Consider the following 23759-nt stretch of genomic DNA (forward strand, 5'->3'; position numbering starts at 1 on the left):
TGTTCTTTCTTTGTCTTTACAGGTGCTGCTGAAGACTGGATTCCAGGATGGTAAGCCTTTGTTCCCTTAGGCCCAGAAGCAGAAGACGCGATGAGCGTTTTGCTGCAGAGAATGCAGAATAACGCAAAGCAAGATTCATCCATCGGGTGTGGTTTAAATAGCCTCCTGTAGTGCTTAGGTGTCTCCTTCCACAGCCTCGCCTAGGAGAGAAAAGAGTTCCTGCTTTCCAGAAGAGTTCCAGTGTTCTGAATCTAGGGAGTGGCTCCTGCCCCACCCAACAGGAAAAGTAGTCCCAAACAGAAGAGGATCAGGGGCTCAACTGGCAGGTAAGTAAGCAGCATGGTCTGCTGCAGGTAAGTCCACCCAAGCATTATGAGCCCGGCGCTTCCAGCGCTGGGACTGGGCATCTTTATGAGCCTGGTGCCACTGGCGCCAGGACAGGGTCCAAAAGGTCCCAATTGGGACTGGCTGGCACTCGGAACCGGGGTTATGGGTCTGCTTCCAAGGGAGTCGGGCAAGTCCTGATCTTTTGGAAGCAGAGATCATGACAGCACCCCCCCTCAAGGCCCCTCCCAAACCGGGCTTCTCCGGGGGTTTGGGCTTGTTAGGAAATGTTCGATGAAATCTTTTGATTAGACGAGGGGCGTGGACATATTCTGCAGGTTCCCAGGATCTTTCTTGGGGACCGTAGCCTTTCCAGTCAATCAGGTAAAATAGTTTAGATTTGGAGATCTTGGAATCCAGAATGCTTTTGACTTCAAACTCGAGTTCTCCCATCAACTAGAATAGGTTTTGGAGATTTAGTTAGTCGGGTTTGAGGTTGCACAGGTTTTAATAGAGAGACGTGGAAGACCGGATATATCTTCATGTGAGGGGGCAAGTCCAACTTGACCGCTACTGGATTTACTATGGTAGTGATGGAATAGGGACCAAGGTATCTTGGGTTGAATGTGCGTGGTCCTTTTAGAGGTAGATATTTGGTGGATAACCAGACTTGATCTCCTACTTGATATTGGGGGGCTTCCTTCCGATGTTGGTCTGCTCCTTTCTTGTATTGTTCTTTAGCCCTTTGAAGGTGAGAAACGGCTTCCTTAAAGGCTTGGGTGATTGTAGAATGCAGGTGATCTACTGCTGGTGTTCCAAGATCTTGGAGTGGATCCAACTCCGAGGTTCGAGGGTGACTACCGTATAAAAGAAAAAACGGGGTCTTCCCAGTTCCCGAGTGGACAGAGTTATTGTAGGCATATTCGGCTATCCAAAGGATATCTTTCCAAGTTTTTTCAGTTTGTTGTAGCATGCAGCGCAAATACTGTTCCAGAGTTTGATTGGTCCTCTCGGTTTGTCTGTCGGTTTGAGGGTGGTGGCTGGTCGAAAGTCTCGCATCAATTTGAGCCGACCGACAGCAACTTCGCCAAAAATGAGAAATAAATTGACTACCTCGATCCGAAATGAGAACTGAAGGAAAACCGTGCAGTCGGACGATGTTTTCGAGAAATTCTCGGGCCAGAGTTGCTGCTGTTGGTACGCCTTTGAGTGGAATGAAATGCGCCATCTTGGAGAATAGGTCCACGATTACTAGGATCGTATTGTATCCGGAGCATGGAGGTAGATCGGTGATGAAGTCCATAGAAAGCGTATGCCAAGGGCGAGGTGGAATGTCAATAGGGCGTAAGAGGCCGGCTGGTTTTTCCTTTTGACTCTTGTTTTGTGCGCATACTCCACAGGACATTATAAAGTCTCTGATATCCTTTTTCCAAGACGGCCACCAGAAGTAGCGCTTGATCTTTTCCGAGGTCTTGGTCATACCGGGATGTCCTTCCATTAAAGAATCGTGATAACAAGAGATTACCTTTCTGTAACTCTGTGCTGGGCAGGTATAACCGTTCTTGGAAATATAATAGGTTGTCCTTCACCGTAAAGTCCTTTCCCTGCAGATGCCAATTCCGTATGTCTGCTGGAGTTACCAGTAGCCTGGCTTTATCCTTAACTTCCTCTATGGATTGTGTGGCGATTACACCTAGAATTCTTTGTTCGGGAATGATAGGTACAGGTTTAGGATTGATCAAATGTTCTTCCACTCCCATCCGAGAAAGGGCATCAGCTTTACCGTTTTTTGTACCAGGTCGATAGGTAATTATGAAGTCAAACTCGGCAAAGAATAGTGCCCAACGGAGTTGCCTAGAGGATTGAGCTTTTGCGGTTTTCAAATATTGCAGGTTTCGGTGATCTGTAATCACAGTAACGGTGTGTCGGGCCCCCAGAAGATAATGCCGCCAAGCCTTAAAGGCGGACTTGATAGCTAGAAGTTCCTTATCAGTAATAGTGTAATTGATTTCAGGAGGCGAGAATTTGCGGGACCAAAATGCCACGGGATGCAACTGATTGGTTACTGGGTCCTTTTGTGGTAGAACTGCCCCCATGGCAAGGCTCGAAGCATCAGTTTCAACGATGTAGGGGAGTTCTGGGCGAGGATGTTTTAAGATCGGTGCAGAGATAAATCTAGTCTTCAAATTCTGGAAAGCTTGTTCCGCCTCGGTAGACTATTCAAAACGTTTGTTTTTCTTTAACAAGGCGATGATGGGCTGGACTATTCGAGAGAATTCGGGGATAAACCTGCGGTAAAAGTTAGCGAAGCCTAACCTGCTTTGAACACCTTTCACGGAGGATGGTGATGGCCATTTGAGAATTGCATCGACCTTCTTTGAATCTATACGCACTCCGCTAGGTGATAATATTAATCCCAAGAATTCAACTTCAGTTACGTTGAAAACACATTTTTCCAACTTAGCGAAAAGTTTGTGTTGACGCAATCTCTCGAGGACCATTTTCACGTGTTTCCGATGTTCAGATTCCGATGAAGAATAAACGAGGATGTCGTCAATGTAAACAACAACACACACATCTATGAGCTCTCTGAGGACATCGTTCATAAAATATTGAAAGGCGGCCGGGGCATTGCAAAGTCCGAAGGGCATGACCTGATATTCAAATAGCCCATACTTGGTGCGGAAGGCCGTCTTCCATTCATCGCCCTCTTTTACTCGTACCAAGTGGTAGGCTCCTCTAAGATCCAGCTTTGTATATATGCATGCTTTTCTGACTTGGTCCAGGAGTTCAGGGATCAAAGGTAACGGATATCTATTCTTAATGGTGATCTGGTTCAGGGCGCGATAATCTATACAAGTTCTAAGGTCCCCTTCTTTTTTTGGAACGAAGAACAAAGCTGAGGAAGCAGGGGACTTGGAAGGACGAATAAACCCATTCGCCAGGTATTGTCGGAGGTGAAGATTCTCAGGCTCGGTGAGGGCATAAATTCTACTACAAGGAGGAGTAGATCCAGGTATCAGGTCTATCTGGCAGTCATAAAACCTATGAGGAGGTAGAGAGTTAGCCTGATCCTTCCGGAAAACATCTTGGAATTCTAGGTATTCAGGAGGTAACTGGGGAGCCTCCGAGGAAATTGCTGCCAGTGCAACACCAGGTCGAGGGTGACAAGTAGAGACACATTCTGGAAACTGAACCGTTCTTGCTCGCTAATCGATCTGAGGATTGTGCTTCTCTAACCAAGGAATTCCTAGAATAATCTGGAACTGAGGGGCCTTGATCACATCGAACACGATCTTCTCATGGTGTCCATCTTGACTTACTAGCGTCACTTCTTGGGTGGTATGCGTTACTGGTCCGGAGGCTATCTCCGTACCATCCACAGTAGTAATGACGTCCTTTACAGCCTTTGGACAAAGAGTCAGATTCATCCTCAAAACCATTTCAAGATCCACATAATTGCCGATGGCACCGCTGTCGACGTAAGCTTCAATCGCATGTAATCGATCCGGATGTTCAGGGCTAATGAGGACCATAGGTATCACGAAATGCGAGGTCACGGAACTGGTTTTAACGCTCGGCAAGAGGACCTCTATTTTTGTCGGGCGAGGTTGTTTCCCTGCTCAGAGTTTGTGACCCTGGTAACTGCAGCTCCTACTGCCTTCTTGGCTGGTTTCACCGGACAGTCTCGAAGAAAGTGTCCCGAGTTTCCGCAATAGAGGCATAATTTCAGCTGTTTTCTCCTTTCCCGCTCCTTTTGTGTTAGTGGTCCTTTCAGGCCCCCTATTTGCATGGGTTCCCCGGAGTCTACTCCTTTGGTAGGAGTTGGTGGTTTGGAAAATACTCGAGCATCAAACTTGGAACGATCGGCCTTCCTGTTCTGCAGTCTGTGGTCAATTTGAACGACTAAGTCAATATAGTCCGAACAGTCTTGCGGGGGATTCACTACTTGGGCTAACACATCTTTGAGCTCTCCACGTAGACCTCTATAAAACAGCGTAATCCTTTTGTCCTCTGGCCATCGAGTTTCTACTATCAGTCTGTTGAAAGACGCAATATAAGCCAAAAGGTCTTGATTACCCTGTCGCAATGAAAGGAGCTCATTGTCCAAGGCCTGCCCCTGTGAATGTCTTGCAAACAGTTTTTCCATACTGAGCTGAAAAGCTTGAAAATCATGGAGAACCGGATCATCTTGATTAACTAGAGGGATCGACCAGTCTGCCGCATTGCCACTAAGGTACGAAAGCACGAAAGCTACCTTAGCTTGATCAGTTGGAAAGGCTGCTGGCCGGCATAAGAAGTGCAACCGGCACTGATTAATAAATACTGCAAACCTCTTTGGGTCACCAGAAAATCGTTCGGGCGGAGCCAGAGGTACATTCCCAGGTAGGTTGATCTGCACTGGGTTCGTAGAGGATGTTGAAGGAAGATTTGCCCCTGATGCGGGTAACGGAGTTTGTCCGGCTTGTGACTGTAGCAATTGTCTAGCGAGATCGTCTGTTCGCTCCTTGGAAATAATCAGTTCCCTTCTTAGAGCATTCGTTTCCTGACGGGCTGCATGCACTTCTGCTCTTAGTTCCCCAAGTAACTGGGCTAGCTGGTCGGTATCTGAGGTTTCCTTAGCGCCTGGGTGGGAGTTTTGCGAAAGGCTTTGCGTTCTGTAACGCTCACCTGATTCCCGCAGAGGCGCCGGTCTTGGCTGGGTGAATGCCGTATCTTCAAAGGTGATGTGTAACACACGGTTGGCTCTTTGGGCTGGACCTCTGTGCACTGTATGTCTGACTCGAAGAGTTAGATGTCTGCAGATAGAAAATATGGGATTAATGAACTGGGGTTATTGGGTGCCTCTCTCCTCTTCCCTTTCTCTTCTCCTGTAGAACCCCAAAGGTTAACGCCCTCACCTTAGGTAAGTGAACGCCGAGCTCTCCATCTGCCTCGGGGCAGGGTGCCGTAACCAGTTTCTTCACTGGATAAGGGTGCAGGCCTCTTGACCTCAGAGGACTGCTGTCCGTCGTTAACTGCACGAATGGTAAGTTCTGGGCACTTCAAATGTCTTAAAAGTCTTTTGTAATGATATCTCTTGTTTTGCAGGGTTCCGGCGATGGCGGATGGCGGGCTGATGAGAGTTGAGGATCGAACCCGCGTGAGGAATAGAAGCGCCTGAAAGCACGTAAGTAAGCGCTTGTAGCCTGCTTCACGATGCGCACTAACTGTCCCTTTTATCTTGCAGGTACAAGTTCGGAGCTTTAGAGAAGCTGAAGGGTGCTGGAATACCCACTGGATTCGGCGTGGGAAGGAGTAATGGCACGTGAGTAATAAAGTTGCCCAATGTCTTTAAACGCACCTTCTTTTGTCTTTCAGATGCGGGATGCAGCGCCGACGGCCTCCGGAGCGTGCGAAGAGCTGGTAAGCTTTTGTCTTTCAGATGCCGGAATGCAGTGCGAAGACCTCCGGAGCATGCGAAGAGTAGGTAAGCCTTTGTCTTTCAGATGCCGGAATGCAGCGCGGGGCGTTGGTGACAGCCGATGGACCAGGTAAGAGATGCGCTGCCACTGAAGACCGTAGTGCTAACCTGTTCTTTCTTTGTCTTTACAGGTGCTGCTGAAGACTGGATTCCAGGATGGTAAGCCTTTGTTCCCTTAGGCCAAGGATCAGAAGCAGAAGACACAATGAGCGTTCTGCTGCAGAGAATGCAGAATAACGCAAAGCAAGATTCATCCATCGGGTGTGGTTTAAATAGCCTCCTGTAGTGCTTAGGTGTCTCCTTCCACAGCCTCGCCTAGGAGAGAAAAGAGTTCCTGCTTTCCAGAAGAGTTCCAGTGTTCTGAACCTAGGGAGTGGCTCCTGCCCCACCCAACAGGAAAAGTAGTCCCAAACAGAAGAGGATCACGGGCTCAACTGGCAGGTAAGTAAGCAGCATGGTCTGCTGCAGGTAAGTCCACCCAAGCATTATGAGCCCGGCGCTTCCAGCGCTGGGACTGGGCATCTTTATGAGCCTGGTGCCACTGGCGCCAGGACAGGGTCCAAAAGGTCCCAATTGGGACTGGCTGGCACTCGGAACCGGGGTTATGGGTCTGCTTCCAAGGGAGTCGGGCAAGTCCTTATCTTTTGGAAGCAGAGATCATGACAATATACATGTGACCACATCTCCATCAGACCTGTTTGAGAATAAATGCATTTCGAGGGGATTGGGTCCTCCGACGTATTCCATATCTATGACATGTAATCACCACAGCTGTGCTGCTTCGGAAACTTTTTTCTGCGTCGATGACGTCGATGCGCCGTCGTCGAGGACCTCCTCCGACGTCATCCGATGTGATAAGTAGGACGCACGACGCCCGTAGCTTCAGTTCCGTTTTTTCCGCGAACGTGTTGCTTCGTGAATCTCGGTTAACCCCTCGACTCTTTGGAGTTCTGTTCTTCTCGGTTCTTCAAACCTGTTCGTTTATGTGAAATCCTTCGTGTGAAGATGTCTTCTACTTCGTCTTCCACCCCGCGTCCGGGCTTCAAGAAGTGCGGGGCGTGTGGGTCCAGGATGTCGGTGACGGACTCGCACGACGCCTGCCTCTGGTGCCTCGTGGTGGCCCACGACACGGATGACTATCGACTGCCAGTCGCTCACGTCCAAAGCCTTACGCGAACGTAAGAAGAAGTTGTCGGTAGGTCGGGTGTCCAATCCCCGGAAGTCGAAGTCTGCGGGGCTTTCGACGCATGATTCGAGAGGTGACGCTCCGCGTCATCGTCGGAAGTCTCGTGGGTCTCCTTCTAGGAGTCGGTCTCGCCACTCCTCAGCCTCTTCGAGGCATTCTCAGAAGCGCCGACACCGGTCGTCTTCCAGGTCCTCTTCGGAGGACTCTGCCCGGCACTTCGCTTACCACACCAGCCGTGCGACGCCGGAGGAATGGGCTTCCTTTGGGAAGAAAATGCTGGCGATTCTCGAGTCGCAGGGTACTAAGCCGTCCGTGCCCCCGAGTGGGGTCGGTCGTGAGAGGTCGAGAGACACCGCTCGCAAGAGTGGTCGGCACGAGTCACGGGAGAGGTCCTGTTCGGACAAGGAGACTCATTCTCGACGTACCCGTTCCAGGTCCCGGTCCTCGACGCGTTCGAGACCGTGTGCACCTGTGAGGTCTTCGAGGAAGACATCCACGTCTGAGGCGTCGAGGGCGTCGACAGGCTTTCTCGAGGCTCCGGCTCCGAGGAAGTCGTCGAAGCCGTCGACGCTCAGGTCGTCGAAGGACACGCTCGAGGCTCCGGCTTCGAGGGCTGTGTCGATGCCGCCGATGCTGGCAGCGCTGCATCTGACGTCGACGCCGATTTACTCAGCGCCGATGCCTGTTCTCTCGACGCCGGCGCCGATTCGCTCGACGCCATCAACGCCTTTCGTGTCGGAGGTACCCCGTGGCACGGGGGAACCCCCTAGGAAGGCTCTGGTTAAGAGCAAGCACTCTCGGGTGCCTTCTTTTCGCCACCTGGAATATATTTCAGATACGGATGAGGATTCTGATGGCTTGGTTCCTAGTCAGGTTTCAGATGAAATTGTCTCGGGCCATAGTCAGTTTGACGATTTGAGGCAGTCACTGCATGATGCCAGTGGACTGGACACCTCTCCGGAGGTGGAGTTTTGTAGGCCTGAGCCTGGCTCTCATGCCGATTCCTCGTACCGGTGCCTTATGGCTAGGGTTTCTGAGTACTTGGGATGGTCTGCTCCCCCAGGGGAGTTTGTGCAGGATGATCTCACGGACATCCTTGATGTTGGTCCCCCAACTGACCCGGTACTGCCGTTCCATATGGCTTTACAGAGAAGGGTGGCGGCGGCTTGGACTGCTCCGGAGAGTCTCCCGGCGGTGGGCAGGTCCTTGTCGCGAAAATACCGTCCAGCCAGTAGCGACCCCTGCTACTTGACCAGGCACCCCACTACGGAGAGTTTGGTATTGCAGGCGGCCACGGCCCCGGCAAAGCAGGCGTCGTACCCTACCATCCCTCCTGATAGGGACGACAAACGTTTTGATGGCTGGGCGAAGAAAGTGTTTTCTTCTGGTGGTATGGCGCTTCAGGCGGCCAACTCCATTTGTGCCTTGTCTCGTTTCACACACACTCTGTGGAACTGTGTTGCTTTAGCGGCTGAACATATTCCCGAAGGGGACGAACGGGATGGTTTCCTTGCTATGGTCCAGGATGGTAAGGATGCCATGTGTGAGTCCGTTCAGTCGGGTTTGGACTTAGCTGAATGCGTCAGTAGGTCCATGGCGGCGAGCACCGTGATACGCAGGTTTGCGTGGTTGCGGAAGTCGGGGTTTGCTCCTGATGTGCAGTGCCGGCTCCTCAACATGCCCTTTGACGGTGAAAACCTTTTTGGCAGCAAGGCTGACGAGAGCCTTGAGAGGTTGCAGACCTCAAAAGCTACAGCGAAGTCGTTGGGCGCTGCAGTTCGCCAACCTCCGCCTTTTCGTCCTAGGGGACAGCAGTGGAGGGGTGGTTCCTTTTGCTATTACTCGTCCTTCAGTAAAGCAAGAGGAGCTGGCAGTAAAAGAGGCCAACGCAGGGGTACCAGAGGTGGACGACAGGGTACCCGTGGTGCCAAGGCCGCTCGGGCAGTTGCCTCTTTGCCCTCAGGTAACGCCGCAGCCGCTCCCACTCAGTCATGAGGCCATGTCCCATGGTTCGCCGGTTGGGGGAAGGCTGGCGCAGCATCTTGTAGAGTGGCAAGCCATTACTTCAGATGTGTGGGTTCTGGAGATCATAACCCACGGCTACTGTCTTCCCTTTCGGTACGGGCCTCGCAACAATCCACCGGGGAACCTCTCTTTGCAGAGTCCGGATCCGCTCCTTGCGCAGGAAATTCAAGCCCTGCTGGAGAAAGGCACCATAGAACTGGAGCGGAGGGGAACAAGGGATGGTATTCCCCTTATTTTTTGATTTTGAAGAAAGACGGAGGATTGAGACCCATCATGGACTTGCGCGGTTTGAACAAACTCCTCAGGAAGGACAAGTTCAAGATGGTTACTCTCTCTCAAGTCCTCCAGGCCCTTCAGCTTCACGACTGGTTGGTGTCACTCGACCTCAAGGATGCTTACTTCAATGTGCCGATCCATCCCAAGCACAAGAAGTACCTGAGGTTCGCGGTTGGTGACTAGCACTTTCAGTTTCGGGTCCTGCCGTTCGGATTGACCTTCGCCCCGAGGGTTTTCACCAAGCTCATGGTGGTGGTGGCAGCGCATCTCAGGAAAGGGGGGATTCACGTCTACCCCTACCTGGACGATTAGTTGATCAGGGGGAGCTCTCCCGAGCAAGTCCTGGATCATCTGTCCGTCACCTGCCACTCCCTTCACGGGCTGGGCTTCTCCTTCAATTTAAGGAAGTCCCATTTGACGCCAACACAGCGGCTCCAGTACATCGGAGCAGTGCTCGACACTTTCCTGGGGCAGTGTTTTCCTCCCCAGGTGAGGGCTCTTCACATTCAGCAGATGGTGCACAAGTTTCAGCATGCCCAGACGCTCCCAGCGTTCGAGTTCTTGAGGTTGCTCGGCCTCATGGCATCCTGCATTCTTCTGGTGCCAGAGGCTCGCCTGCAGATGAGATCTTTGCAGTGGGCACTCAAGACGCAATGGTCGCAGTCCTCCGGCAGGATGTCGGACACGGTTCAGGTGCCGCCCTCGGTCACCCGGGACCTTCTGTGGTGGGCCGTCGAAGGCAACTTGATGAAGGGGGCTCCATTTTGGCTTCCCTGGCCGGAGGTGACGATCGTGATGGATGCATCCCTCACGGGATGGGGAGCTCATGCCAACGGGCTGACAGTCAGCGGTCGTTGGTCTCTGTCGGAGTCCAGACTCCATATCAATCTGTTGGAGCTGAGGGCCGTCAGGCTAGCCCTGAAGGCTTTTCTGCCGACTGTGCGAGGAAAGAGTGTCCTGATCCTGACGGACAACACAGTGGCCATGCACTACCTCAACAAAAAAGGGGGGGGGTCACTTCCTCTGTGCAGGGAGGCGATGCAGCTCGAGTTCTGGGACATCCAGCAGGAAGTTTCGATCTCGGCAGTTCATCTGGCCGGAGACGAAAACGTGAAGGCGGACGCTCTGAGCAGGCAGAGCACGATCTCTCACGAGTGGGAGTTGGCTCAGGAGATTCTCCTGGAGATCTTCACCCTTTGGGGGACCCCTCAAGTGGATCTCTTCGCCTCCAGTGTCAACCGGAAGTGCGAAAGGTTTTGCTCGTGGGAATTTCCTCCAAAAGGAGCCTTAGGAGACGCGTTCGTGGTGGAGTGGTCATTCCCGCTGCTGTACGTGTTTCCTCCAGTCCCCGTCATCCCGCAAGTGCTGCGGAGGTTACGGAAGTTCGGTTCCCGGATGATCCTCATTGCTCCGGCGTGGGCTCGGAGGACGTGGTACCCGGACCTTCTCGACTTGTCCATCTGCCCTCCACGTCGTCTTCCCTACCGAGACGATCTGCTCTCACGGGAGGGGGGTCAGGTTCTCCATCCAGAGGTCAGATCCCTCAACCTTCACGCTTGGCTTCTGAAAGGTTGAGGTATAAGGATTGGGACCTCCCTGAAGACGTGATGGAGGTGTTGCTTTCGGCCCGAAGGCCAGCAACAAAGTCTCTGTACCGTTGCCGTTGGCGTAAGTTCTGCGACTGGTGCAGAGTTCAGAATGTGGATCCTTTTGCATGTGACATCCCCATGGTTCTGTCCTTTTTACTTTCTTTGGCCCACAGGGGCTTGCAAGTGGGTACCATTAAAGGTTACCTGGCGGCGCTGTCGATCTTTAAGCGCTCGTCTGAAGAGTGTTCTTACTTTAAAATCCCTTTAATTTCACAGTTTCTGAAAGGGCTCACTAATGTGTTCCCTCCGTCACCTTTCCTGGTGCCCGGTTGGGATTTAAACCTTGTTCTTAAGTTTCTTATGGGTGCTCCGTTTGAGCCTTTACATTCTTGCCTTTTGAGGCTGTTAACTCTGAAAACTGTGTTTTTAGTTGCGGTTACTTCTGCTCGCAGAGTGAGTGAGTTACAGGCACTTTCAGTTAAGCCACCCTTCACTGTATTTCACGAGGACAGGGTTGTCCTTAGAGTTCGTCCTTCTTTTCTTCCGAAGGTAGTGTTGGAATTTCATTTGGCCCAGAAGGTTGTTCTTCCGGCATTCTATCCTCCTCCGCATCCTGGTAAGGAAGAGGAGAGGCTCCATAGGCTTGATCCTAGGAGAGCTTTAAGCTTTTATGTTTCACGCATGTCCCGGGTCAGAGTGGACGATCAACTCTTTATTGGTTACGCCGGAAAGCGTTTGGGGCAAGCTGTGACGAAACAGACTTTGTCTCACTGGATTATTTTGGCCATCTTGGAGCGTTACCGCTTGGCGGGTAAGGACCCACCGGCTGGCTTGCGGGCCCATTCTACCAGGGGTATGGCTGCATCTACTGCCCTGCAGAGGGGTGTTCCTATTCGCAACATCTGTGATGCGGCCACCTGGGCTTCAGTACATACATTTGTACGTCACTATTCCCTCGATTCCATCCGAGGGCAGGATCTGGCCTTTGGCAAGGCGGCGGTCCTTTGCTCTGCTATTTGATTGGCTATTCTAAATTTTGATTCTAAATTCTTTCCCTCTCCTTGCTCTGGTACTGCTTTGGGAGTCTGTCATAGATATGGAATACGTCGGAGGACCCAATCCCCTCGAAGAACAAGTTACTTTCTTACCTGGTAACGTTCTTTCGATGGGATGGTCCGACAACGTATTCCATATCGCTCCCGCCCTGCCTCCCCCGCTGCAGAATTTCTTTTGCGATTGCAGCTTACGTTCCGCAAGACTTTGTGTCTAACTGACAGTTGACTAATGTCACACGTTCTGGGGGAAAAAACTACAACTGAGGCTATGGGCGTCGTGCGTCCTACTTATCACGTCGAATGATGTCGGACGTCGGAGGAGGTCCTCGACGACGGCGCATCGACGTCATCGACGCAGGACGCAGACGCCGAAAAAAGTTTCCGAAGCAGCACAGCTGTGGTGATTACATGTCATAGATATGGAATACATCGTCGGACCATCCCATCGAAAGAACGTTACCAGGTAAGAAAGTAACTTGTTCTACTGTTTTAACGAAACTCGAACGCTGAGTAGACTCATGGATCCTCCTCCCCATATCACAAGCCCTCCCGAATGTCTCTGGCTAAAATGGTTATCCTGACGAAGTTCCTATATATTTTCAATAATGCCCCAGTTTGGCCTCCCCCTAGTTGCTTTTCCATGGTACGTAAACTAATGATACGCTTAATATGGAGGTGAAACAGGCAAGAATTTCATACTACGTGCTTACGGCCCGGTATGAGTGTGGAGGGCTGGAATATCCAGAGTTGTACTTACATTATCTGGCTTCACAACTCCAATACTGGTGGTGGCGGCGTCCCTCGGCCGATCTCCCTCATGTTTCCTTGAATAAAGCGATCATGGCACCGAAGGACCTGGGGGACTGCTTTGGCGGGGACCAGCAGCTGGTAATCGGCTTGAAATACAGCCAATAGGTGTAACATGCATGGCTTGGAAGAAGCTGTCGGCCATCCTCAGCGACATTACTCTTTACTCCCTGCTCCTTGCCATTTACAAGGTTCAGGGAATTCCACTATTACACAAAAAGATTTTCTCTGCACGCTTTGCGGCTCTGGGGATTCAGTCTCTGGGGGATCTTGTGGTCCATGGTTGCCTGATCACCTGGGAGGCCCTGAAAATTAGAGGGGAATTGACCTTGCTGACCATGTTTCTGTTCTTCTGCCTTCTGGAGCTCCTCAAGAATCTTTGGCCTAACTACCCACACGCCTCCGCAATCCCATCGCTGCTACAGCATATTACAACATCCCCCAGTGCTAAGTCACTGGTATCCTCACTATACAAAGACATAAGACGGCAGAGGCCCCTGGCTGGTAATAGATCTGGAATTAGGTGGGAACTGGTGCTGGGGAAAGTTCTGTCCGATGCACACTGGAAAGGGATTTGCCAACAATCGAAGTCTGTGTCCCTGAATAATCGGCTACGCTTAATTCATTACAAGTTCATTCACCAGGTATATTACTCTCCGACTAGGATACACAGATTTTACCCTGGAAGGCTCTCTAAATGTAACAGATGTGCACAAGAGGAAGCAGACTTTCTGCATGTGGCCTGGTCTTGCACCCATCTGCAACCTTTTTGGATAGCTGTTGAGGCGGCTATGGCTGCCATGCTGGGGGAACTCCTGGCAATTCTCGCAGGAAATTTGGATGCTGTGGACTCGGGCACTAGGGCTGAGTGATGGCTGGCCAGCATGGCATCAGTGGGTGCAAGGTACATTGTGGCCAAAACATGGGGAAAGTTCTCGGCTCCCAAATTCCGCGAATGGTTGTCCTTTGACTGTGCGAACATAGAGAGACACTATATGCGGCAACCCTCCTGACTGGCAGCTGGCCAATAGACTATTGGCCCCCATTATGGAATTATGTCTAGAGATGACGTTGGAAAGGTTGCACAGCCTTGGGGAATCAGTGAAGTAGTTACTGTCTCGGATGCAGGGGGTCCTCCTCTGACAACCAAGAGACTGGACTCTCTCCTCCTCCTTACTAAAGTTCTCCCTCTTCCTACCCCTTAATTATTTCTCTCACTCTCTCTCTTTTTTTGATCTTTCCCACCTCCAGCTCTTTCCAGTGCACTTCTTCTCTCCTCACTCAACTTGTTCGACTCTACTTTTAGAACCTCCTTTCAACCACCCACTTTTTGTGCAGTCCATGCCTGCTTCTTTAATCAGACCTGTGTGGAAATTTGGGCAGTCAGTGTTTTACCGGGAACACTTGTACCCTGCTGGAAATGTTAGTGCAAGACCTCTCTGCAGGAGTTTGCACCCTCATGTACAGGTTTGAATTGCTTGTTGCCATTCCATGAGCCAAGACAATAAAGAGAGGCCTTCCATATTGGAATCGGGCAGCCTCTGTCATCGTAGTGGCTCAACTCAGCTGCATCATCCTCATACTCTTGTCGGTCTCTGGTCTCTCTTGATTCCCTCCCATCCTTTTACACATTTTTACACTATCTGGTCTTCAGCCGTTTTCCGAGTCGTACTGCTGCGATTTGCTAGTGAGATCTGTGGAGCACATGCCCTGGTAACTATTTCTCTGGCGGCCTGTGGTGATTGTGAGCCAGGCTTGCAGACCATTCTTCTGGGCTGGGGTTTGGTTTTCTTTCTCATCTCTTGGTGTGTGAGTTAGGATCAGGTGAGCAAGTCTGGGAGAGAGTCGAAGCTCAGGGAGATCCCCATATTCCAACTTTGGGGTCCGCATCATGGAGCGGGTGTCGTTCCCATCCTCCAGAGTCTCTTGCTCACCTTTCACCTGCTGCTCACATGTTACTCTTTCACAGTGCCTAATATATTTTTTCTTTTCCTTCCTTATGTCTGTGTCCTGTGGCATGGGTGTTGGATGCATTATTGCCAGCATGCCCCATTACGTTTGAGAGGTGCTAACTGACACTTCAGAAGGTGTTGTCACTTCTCCCCAACTGGTAGCCCTTTCCCATGAGGCTAGGGAGGTGTGGCATCTACTCAATAGTCCCCATAGGTGTGGTTTAATGCGACAGCTACAGGATTCGTCCTATGATCGACATTGGCTGCACTGCTTGGTAGGAGTCTTGGCTCAAATGATGATCTGTCAAATGGCTGCAAGAGTCTTCCTTTTATCCAAGATTTGGACTGGGAGCTCACCCACGCCCATCAATGGCAAGGATCTGCACCATTCAAACTTAGAGTGGCTATCCACTCATGGATAGCCACTGGCCACAACATTCAGGCACCAGGTTGTATACTTGGATCAGACCGTCCCAGCCCTCACATCCGGCTCACACAGAAACCGCCTCTTGGCCCGAGAAAGAAGCAGCTGTCCTTGTGAAAGGGCTTCCCATATATGTCAATGCCCGACCTGATAGGTCAGGAAGAAGGCCAATGGCCAAATGACAGGCAACAGCCTCATGGCGTGCCCATCTTAGGGTGGTAGCCACCTTTAGTAGCGACTTGGAGTAAATGCAAAAGTTCACCAGTAAAAACACAGTCGAAAAATATATCCTGCCACCAGCCCATTCTAGCCACATTGTAAATGTAAGCTCAAAGCCATTATGAAAAATGTATCTGGATACAAAGTATCCTAAGCACACTTCAATTTAGTTTGCAGTTGTAAAAATCCTAGAAATTCATAAAGAGAGGCATAATCTCTTGTGCTGATAGTCTTATGGACTGATCGGTTTCCCCATAAGCATGAGTCAAAAGACAAGGCAATAAAGCATAATGCTTTACTTAGCACCTAAAAGTCAGGTTCAGAGTCCAAATACAGCAAATAGAAAGGGTGTCCCGTAGAAGTCTATGGAAGAAAATCTGAAAAAAGAAAACACCACAAAATTATTCATGTTTAATAACCCTCAGCACTTGAAGGCTTCATTCTTATGGCAAAATAATCCTGTTTATCCTTTCACTTTTGAGACGATGTTATGGAGCTTTTTCAAATGAATAAATGCACGCTAAATTAGAAATATAACAAAACTAGAAAAAAGTATATTAAAATAATTTGTTTCTGATCTCTGCATAAAAAGAAGCTTTAAGGTGAATTTCGTAAATAAGGTGGTAGTGTGTTGGAAAAGTAATTGTTTGCAGGAAACGTGCAGCCATTCATTGTTTTCATTTTTCTGTCTTTAAAATTACAGTCTGAAAGGGTGAGAGTGATCTATAAATATGCGCTGGATCGAATTCCAAAATCTCAGGCACAGGAACTTTTCAAGAACTATACGATTTTTGAAAAGAAGTTTGGTGATAGAAGAGGAATAGAAGACATCATTGTAAATAAAAGACGTTTCCAGTACGAAGAGGAAGTAAAGGTGAGCATGGAAGCAGCCTTGCTGGCAAGTTGTCTGCCATTCTCTAGCAAGGCTGTAATAGAGGTAATAGAGGTTCCCCCAGACTTTGCAAACGAAAGTTGGTAAGCCAGGTTATTGCAATCTCTGGACCTTTTTTTTTACATCCCCTTACACGGGAAATCCCTATAATCTTGACTGCTAGACATGTCATTGTATTTACCAATAAAACTGTTGAGATGAAGGAGAAATAATTACAGGAACCAATGTGTACTTTATAAGTGGTATGTTTTATGTTGAAAAGAAACACCCTCACGTATGAAGGGAAACTGGGTACTGTCCATGTTTTGCCTGTAGGCTAGGCACCAATTCTGTTAGCCCATTTTGCGATAATGTAATGCTGCTCTTCTTGTGTGAGCCTGCAATAAAATGACAACGGGTTGAAATGCCAGTGTGCCCCACATCTCTTACTAAGTTATCACTTTCAATAAGTGACTAATATTCCAAAGACCTTACTGTTGTTTGAAACTCTATGTATATTTATAGTTTACTCATAGCTGTCTGACAAATTAACTACATGGTAAATGGATCTTCACAATTGGTTGTCTTGACTGAAATGTGTAAATTGTGAGTGGTAGTGTACTTGTCCATGACACCCTTCTCCTTTTTTGTACCCTGCAAGGCTAATCCCCACAATTATGATGCCTGGTTTGATTACTTACGCTTGGTTGAAAGTGATACAGAACCAGATACGGTACGTGAAATTTATGAGCGTGCCATTGCTAATGTGCCACCCATTCAAGAGAAGAGGCACTGGAAGCGATACATCTATCTGTGGATCAACTATGCCTTGTACGAAGAGCTGGAGGCAAAGGTACCAATCTTTCCTTTTTCATTTGGCTTTAGGCTTATTTTTCGACTTCATAGTTCAATTAGTGACTTTCAGTGCCTTGATAGCCCTTAAGTTATGTAGAGATATATCAATGGGTTAATGCACTCATTTGCCGCCTAATTCGACACTAGAACATGATATATTGACTTGATAGTATTTTGGATTGTGTTCGACGTTAACTCTTCGATAGATTCAGAAACTTGATCATCCATCCCTCTGACTCTACAGAGTGCGGGGGTTGTAGGCTTTCTACATCTTGCATATCTAACAGCTTAGATCACTGGAGTCTGCTAAATAAATAACACATTTTAAGCTGAATTGTGCATGCTTAATTTCAAATTCAAAAGGAACTCTTTTTCTGGTCCTTTCCAACATGGTCTGACAGTGACCTTGATATGTATGAGTCTTGACCCTAAAACGTAGCACACATGGCAGATGTTTGGAGGGAGTTAATACCGAAGAGCAGGAGACTACACATTTTATACCCCTGAAGATTTAGTTCCTAAAATAGATTTATTTTTTATTTGTAGTGACTGGTTAGTTGAGGCAGTTGAAGTTACAATTGGAGAAATAGGAATACCTGACCATGTAGATGTTACACACTAAATGAATCTAAACAAGAATGAACAGTGATGTGGCCAATGGAGATTGCTGTACCTCATTTGAAAAACTAAACAATGTGTGGAACGGTTAAATAAGGAGATGAGATCCTTTATGAAGGACAATTCAGGCTCTTTGTCAGAAGTTTTGTTTTAGAGACACTTATACATACATAGTTGAGTTATTTACTGAATGCACAAATACACAAGAACAGGATTACAACACATACAAAGACAAGTCACGTAATATAAAAAATATTTAACGTGATCAAATTGTTCAGTAGAATTTTCATCTTGTGTGTAATTCTCCCCACTTAGTGAGTCCCCCAGCACTCTTTGCTGGACTATTGGATTGTTGTCTTACTATCCTTGGTGTATGGGAACCTTTTTTCCTCACTCACTGATTCTTTTCTGTGACTCTGAAAACCCTTTTTTGTTTTTTCTTGATGAAGTTTGCTTACCCCATCTTGTTGTGGCATCTGTATTTGACTATATCTCCGCTTCCCTCTCCTCCCTTGGATGGCTTCCATTTCACTCTCCACTTAAATTTCACTTCCTCTGCCTTGTCTTCATATCTCTCCATTGACGCGCTCCCCCCTACCTCTCCTCCCTCCTCTATTTCTACACTCCCTCCCGCTCCCTTCGTTCAGCTGATCAGTTCCTTCTGGCTGTTCCTCCGTCCCCTTGTGCCCCCTCCCGTTTCCGCTCCTTCCAACTCCTAGCTCCCTTTTGCACTGGAACTCCCTACCTTTCTCAATTCGTTCTACTCCTACTTTCTCCTCATTTTGCACCTCCCTTAAATCTCTCCTTCTCCACCATCCCGCCTTGAAACACCCGCCCCTTCCTGCTCCCCCTCCGTTCTTTTTCCTTTCCCTTGATTACCTCCTTCCAATCCCTACCACCCCTCTCTCACCCTCCCCCCTTCTCCTCCTGCTCCCCCCCTCCTCTCCCCCATATTCCCACTGCTTTCTCTCCCTATTCCCTCCAGTCTTATTGCTCTTCTTAATGGTTTATTTGATTGATTCATATTGTAATCTGCTTCTACCGTTGTATTGTTATGTTATGTTCTTTGTATCAAGTTGTTCAATTGTGCAGCGCTTTGGCGTAGAGCGCTATATAAATTAATAAATACAAATAATACAAATACTATTGCAGCACACAGCACCTTCTGTGCAGTGTTGCTGGAGGCTCCTTGAGACTTCTTCTTTGGTTTTCTTTTAAATGTCTGTGATAACATTATGTCACCAGGATAGGGGGATACTTTTTATCCTACCTATGCTTTTCTTTTGTGAGATCAGCACACCCCACCTTATGGGGATTCCTGAGGGGACACATTGTATCCCTTTTCTCACTTCTCCTGTAATATTCTAGTTACAGTGGTAAGTCTATCTGAGTGGCTTTTGGCAGTGGATATTGTGTACCGACTTTTGGAATTTTTACACGCAGGCTGCTGTCGCAGCTACGGTAAAGGACACATGGTCTCCATTGACCTGAAATGGTGCTCATCTTCTTTTTTCACCAGCTCACAATGGCTTTTCCTTTCTTGAGCCTTCCTCTGCTAACATGGATGGGGGAAGTCCTGCCCACTCGTTTGTCTTCGACAGGCTCCTTATGGGTAAGCCCGCCAGAGGCTCCCGTGTGTCTGGGAGGAAAGGAAGCTCGGAGGACACTGAAACTCCTTCAGGTCTTTGTCCTCCAGTATGTCTGCTTAGATCCAGTTCCGACTGGGTGCATGGGTGTCTCCTAGAGACTCAAAGTTTGAATGTTGCATGCATACTGATTGTCTGGGTTCCTGCATGAAAGGCGAGGGTCTTGTTGCTGAAGACAGTCCACCATTGGAAAATCCATTCCGAAGAAGAAGGAAGAGGACATCTGCAGATACCTCCAGCGACCGCCAAGGCGTCTGAGTGACCTCTGCTTCTCCAGCCCTTCTATGTAACAGGGAAGATCCAGACCGGACAACTTCCTCCCTTGGGCTGGTGGGCCTAACCAGTCTTGAGACCAGCTACAGTTTGAGTAATCCCACAAAGTGCTGCAACCTTCCAGGCCTTAAATACCTGAATACCTTGGGACCCCTGGCACTGATGCAGTGCATCACCTTGTCAATCGCGTTTTCCGGCCTCAAACCTACGGCATCTATCTGGGCCTACAGAGACTCCATCATGATTGCAGAAGTCCCCTCAAAAGAGCCGATTACCGAGAGAAGGAAGAAAGTCTGCCGGGTGACAACCCGTCTCTATTACAAAGCCTGTGTCGAGCCTCCACAAAAAACTGCCATGAAGATCTGCTGGGCATCCCTGTCACCGAAATCTGACCGTTTGCTCCAGCCAAAAGTTTCTCCTCCAGCCACCAAGGCCAGATATGATATAAGTCATTTATAACGTGCCTGTACACAAGTGTTTCTAGGTGCGACAAGACAAGGAAGGGTAGACCAAGGAAGGACAACACCATGATCTTACTAGGCCTTGTGTCATTCTGATTGTCCGAGGGGGAGGGAAGAGGAGAAGGCCTGTGGGGGCGGGGTGGGGAGGGTGCAGTGGCAAAACACGGTAAGTGCTGCCAGGGTGGTGGCTCAAGTAAGTGCAAAGAGGTAGGGAACTGTAGGGTTGTAGATGCAGTCCCTAAGTGGGTGGGATGCGTCTGACCCTCAGAGAGTTGGAGGTGGATGAGCATAGGGCTTGAGAAGGAAGATACTTAGGAAGAGAGAGTTGGATGTAGTGTGGTCCCCGGCCCCAGAAAGCCCTGTGGACAATGCAGAGGGTCTTGAACTTGATCCTTGCAGCCACCGGGAGCCAGTGGAGAGATTTCAGGGCTGGAGAGAAACAATCGTTGGGCTTGAGGTCAAGGACAAGTCTTGCAGTCCTGTTCTGGATTAGTTGCCAAGGGCGAAGAGTAGAGGCAGGCAGATTTATATAGAGGCTGTTGCAGTAGTCCAGCCTAGAGATAACCAGGTCTCTGGGGAAAAAGAGCTTTTGGGGCGAAGTGAAAAAAGGAAGAATACTTCTGAGGAGGTGCAGCTGGTAGTGTGACTTCTTAGAGATGTCTAAGATGTGAGGAGAGAAAGAGAGGGTGGAGTCAAAGATGACACCAAGGTTCTTTGCCTCACAGGATGGTGAGGGTGGAGGGCCCAGGAATGAGCGAGAGATCGGAGGAGGCTGAGGGGAGCCTGAAGGAGAACTCAGTGTCATCTGCATAACACTGAAAGTTAGAACAGAAGGTAGAGATGCAGTGGGCCAGAGGAGCCAAGTAATGGCTGAAGAGCCAGGGTGAGAGGTTAGAACCCTGGGGAACACCACATGTAGAGAGAAAGGTTGGAGAGAGACCTGAACCGGAGCGGCTGTCCTCTTCCCGTGGGGACCTACTGGTGACCTAGTTATTCTTCATCATAGAAGGTACTGTGTCACTTCTTGGTACTTACTGAGGAAGTTGTTTGCTCCTCCTGACCTTCTTGAGTAACGCTGGGGTGGACGGCCCCACCGTGTTCTCCTGGGCCTAAGGACATCTGACCTAGAGGCTGAAATCATTCAGGTGTCCAATATAGTCCCCCTGAAACCGTTAAATCAAATTCCATTACTTACTTGTTACAAAAAAGCCTCTTCTGATATTTGACAACTTTGACAGCGTCTGCCTTCTTTTGTTCTGCTGCTGAAAGGTCACTGGTACCCCAGTGTCCCCATCTGACCTTTTGAGACTCTCATTCCCCAGATAGGGTCTGACTTCTAAAGTTAGGCTTTCCTAAAAGTTGCCTACCTACCAGTATTGCTATTTAAGTAAATGTTGATGAATGATTTGATTGAAGCTACTCTTTACTTACCTGTTTATCTTCTAAAGGTCTGCTTTTGAACTGACTATTGCAACAGTAACTATCTAATATATCTATCTGTGTGACGTATTTTTACTTACCTGAACTTTAGTGATTTTAACATTGCCCTAGTGTGTATATATAATAAATAACGGATCTATGTGATCACTGCACCGCCCAAAATGGTGACTTTCAAAAAGCCGACTTCCATTATGGCGCGGCGCAGTGATCAAATACATCACTGTGTCCTGCATCCCACTACCCGCCTCCCCCCTTCCCACTTACCTTTTCAGCAGCACACACACATCGATGTGCCACCGTCTCAACTGTATCCCTGCAGCGTCAGTTCTGTCCCAGTAGCGTGGGCCTGAACTGGTGTTGCAGGGTCCTTTTTTTAAATGTATATTTTTTTTTAAACTTTTCTCTTTGTCTCCCCTGCTACCATCTGTTGGAAGTGCGGGACACCCCCGCAACCCACGACTCCCATTACTCCGACTAACAGGACAATCCTCATTAGTCAAAGTAATGGGGGGTCAGGATTTAAGTATGGCGCAAAGGCGCTGCATTAGGTATAGGTGACATTTTTAAGTTGCACTATTTGTACAAACCCTAAATAACTACAGTGTGTCCGTTTTTCCTTGACTATAAGTGTGCTCAAAGGTCTTTGTGCTCAACTACAGCACTCTTTCCTCCTAGACTAAGCCTGGCTACTGGAATATAGCTTCCAAAACTTTTGGATAGTTCAAGCCAAACCTAAGTGTTGGAGCCATTTACATCGAAGAGTGAGTCTTCTGAAGTCTTAGCACAGGTGGACGTTAGTAAAAGTCCCTAACACAAATAAAAAAAGCAGAGACATTTAAGTCTAGGTGAAAAGGTTTGGCTGGCCCCTGAGCTATATCAAGGATATTTTGACTTGATGAATTAAGCCCTCTCATTAGGCAAACCAGCTTAAAGTGAATAAGGGAGATACAACAGCCTTGGCTATATCTGCCGATAAAGTATTAAATCCGTTTTATCTTTGGTATACCTTCTCTACACCTTCGTTACCTTTGCATTTGACCTGAAACTTCAATCATTGGTGGCCTACATAAGAAAGCTGCAGCCGCTTCTAGTGATAATAGACTGAAATAGGAACTACACCTTACATTTTTTAAACTGGCAAGCTAATCAACTGCTTGGCAAAATTTGTAGTGGATTCCTTCCTCACCTATGTTATCTATCTCCCAGCACCAGCTGCTTTTTGGCAGCTTTTCTGCCGCCAGCAGTGTAGAGTGCGGTTCTGTCCGACGCCTCTACGCATACCACATCGGACATGACATTGAGGCCATTATATATAGAGGCGTTGCACCCTGCGACCTCAGTTCTTTGTTTCTGCGCCCTCTACTTGCTGCTAGGAACTCTGCTCTTAGCTTTATTTGTCACTGAGTTTGTTGTTACGTATCTCAAATTTGTCAAAATGATGAATCTGACTAGGTCTTCGGGGTTCAAACCCTGTACGGATTGCGTGCATCAGGTGTCTGTCACACCTGCGCCGCATATGCCTTTACTGTCCTGGTGAAGGCCACGATACAAAGGACTGCATGTCGTGCCAATCGATGCACCCAAAAGTGCTTCGAGAACGTGAAACAAAACTTTTCACCTCCCCCCCCCCAAGGAAAAAGGTGATAAACGGACCCCTTTAAGGTCAAGGGGAGCAGACACCGCACTGAGGAACAGTCCCTTGTCCAAAAGGACAAAAAGAAGAAGAAACACTGCAAGAGTGGAGGTCACCTGGCGCTTCATTGCGTCATCACTTGACTTCGAAGAAGAGAAGCCACCACTCCAAGGAAGGCTGTGTGGAAGAGGCCCTGCACGTACATTTTCCTACCCAATGCTCTACTCCAGAGGAATTTAAGGCATTCCGAATGAAGATGCTAGACATCTTCGCCAAAACCCTGCGGCTCCGGCCCTGACTCCAGCTGTCACGGCATTGGCGCTGGCGCCGACGCTTCATCTAAGCTCACTAATCCCACAGCGCTTGGTAGAGCTGGCAAGCTTGCAGCAAATGGGCACAGTTTTCTGTCTTCAGACGTCGGTGTCCTGACCTAGATCCCGGTCCAGCAGCACCGACGATGCCCGAGTCATGAGGTTTCCTCCTGCTCCCCAGAAGAGCATGTCCCTTTTGTACTGGTTCCCTTCCACCCCAGGGATGTGAGAGACTTCCCAGAGTAGTTCTATGGGGAACAGGGTGATTGGTGAACCTGGCAGCCGACTACCAGGAGGCAAATGGCCTGGACATCTTGCCACACCACCTGG

The 23759-nt window shown here is 48.8% G+C and overlaps 1 protein-coding gene across 1 annotated transcript in view; it reads left to right on the forward strand.

The window, feature by feature from the left end:
• Positions 1-23759, forward strand: part of CRNKL1 (crooked neck pre-mRNA splicing factor 1) — a 752702-nt gene that overhangs the window by 356904 nt on the left and 372039 nt on the right. Inside the window, exons 7-8 of the mRNA XM_069608075.1 lie at positions 16025-16195; positions 16854-17045. Of these exons, the coding sequence (XP_069464176.1) occupies positions 16025-16195; positions 16854-17045 (363 nt within the window). The remainder of the gene's footprint in view (positions 1-16024; positions 16196-16853; positions 17046-23759) is intronic.

The sequence above is a fragment of the Ambystoma mexicanum genome, chromosome 4q, assembly GCF_040938575.1.
Source record: "Ambystoma mexicanum isolate Mex_15411 chromosome 4q, UKY_AmexF1_1, whole genome shotgun sequence".
NCBI classification, from domain to species: domain Eukaryota; kingdom Metazoa; phylum Chordata; class Amphibia; order Caudata; family Ambystomatidae; genus Ambystoma; species Ambystoma mexicanum.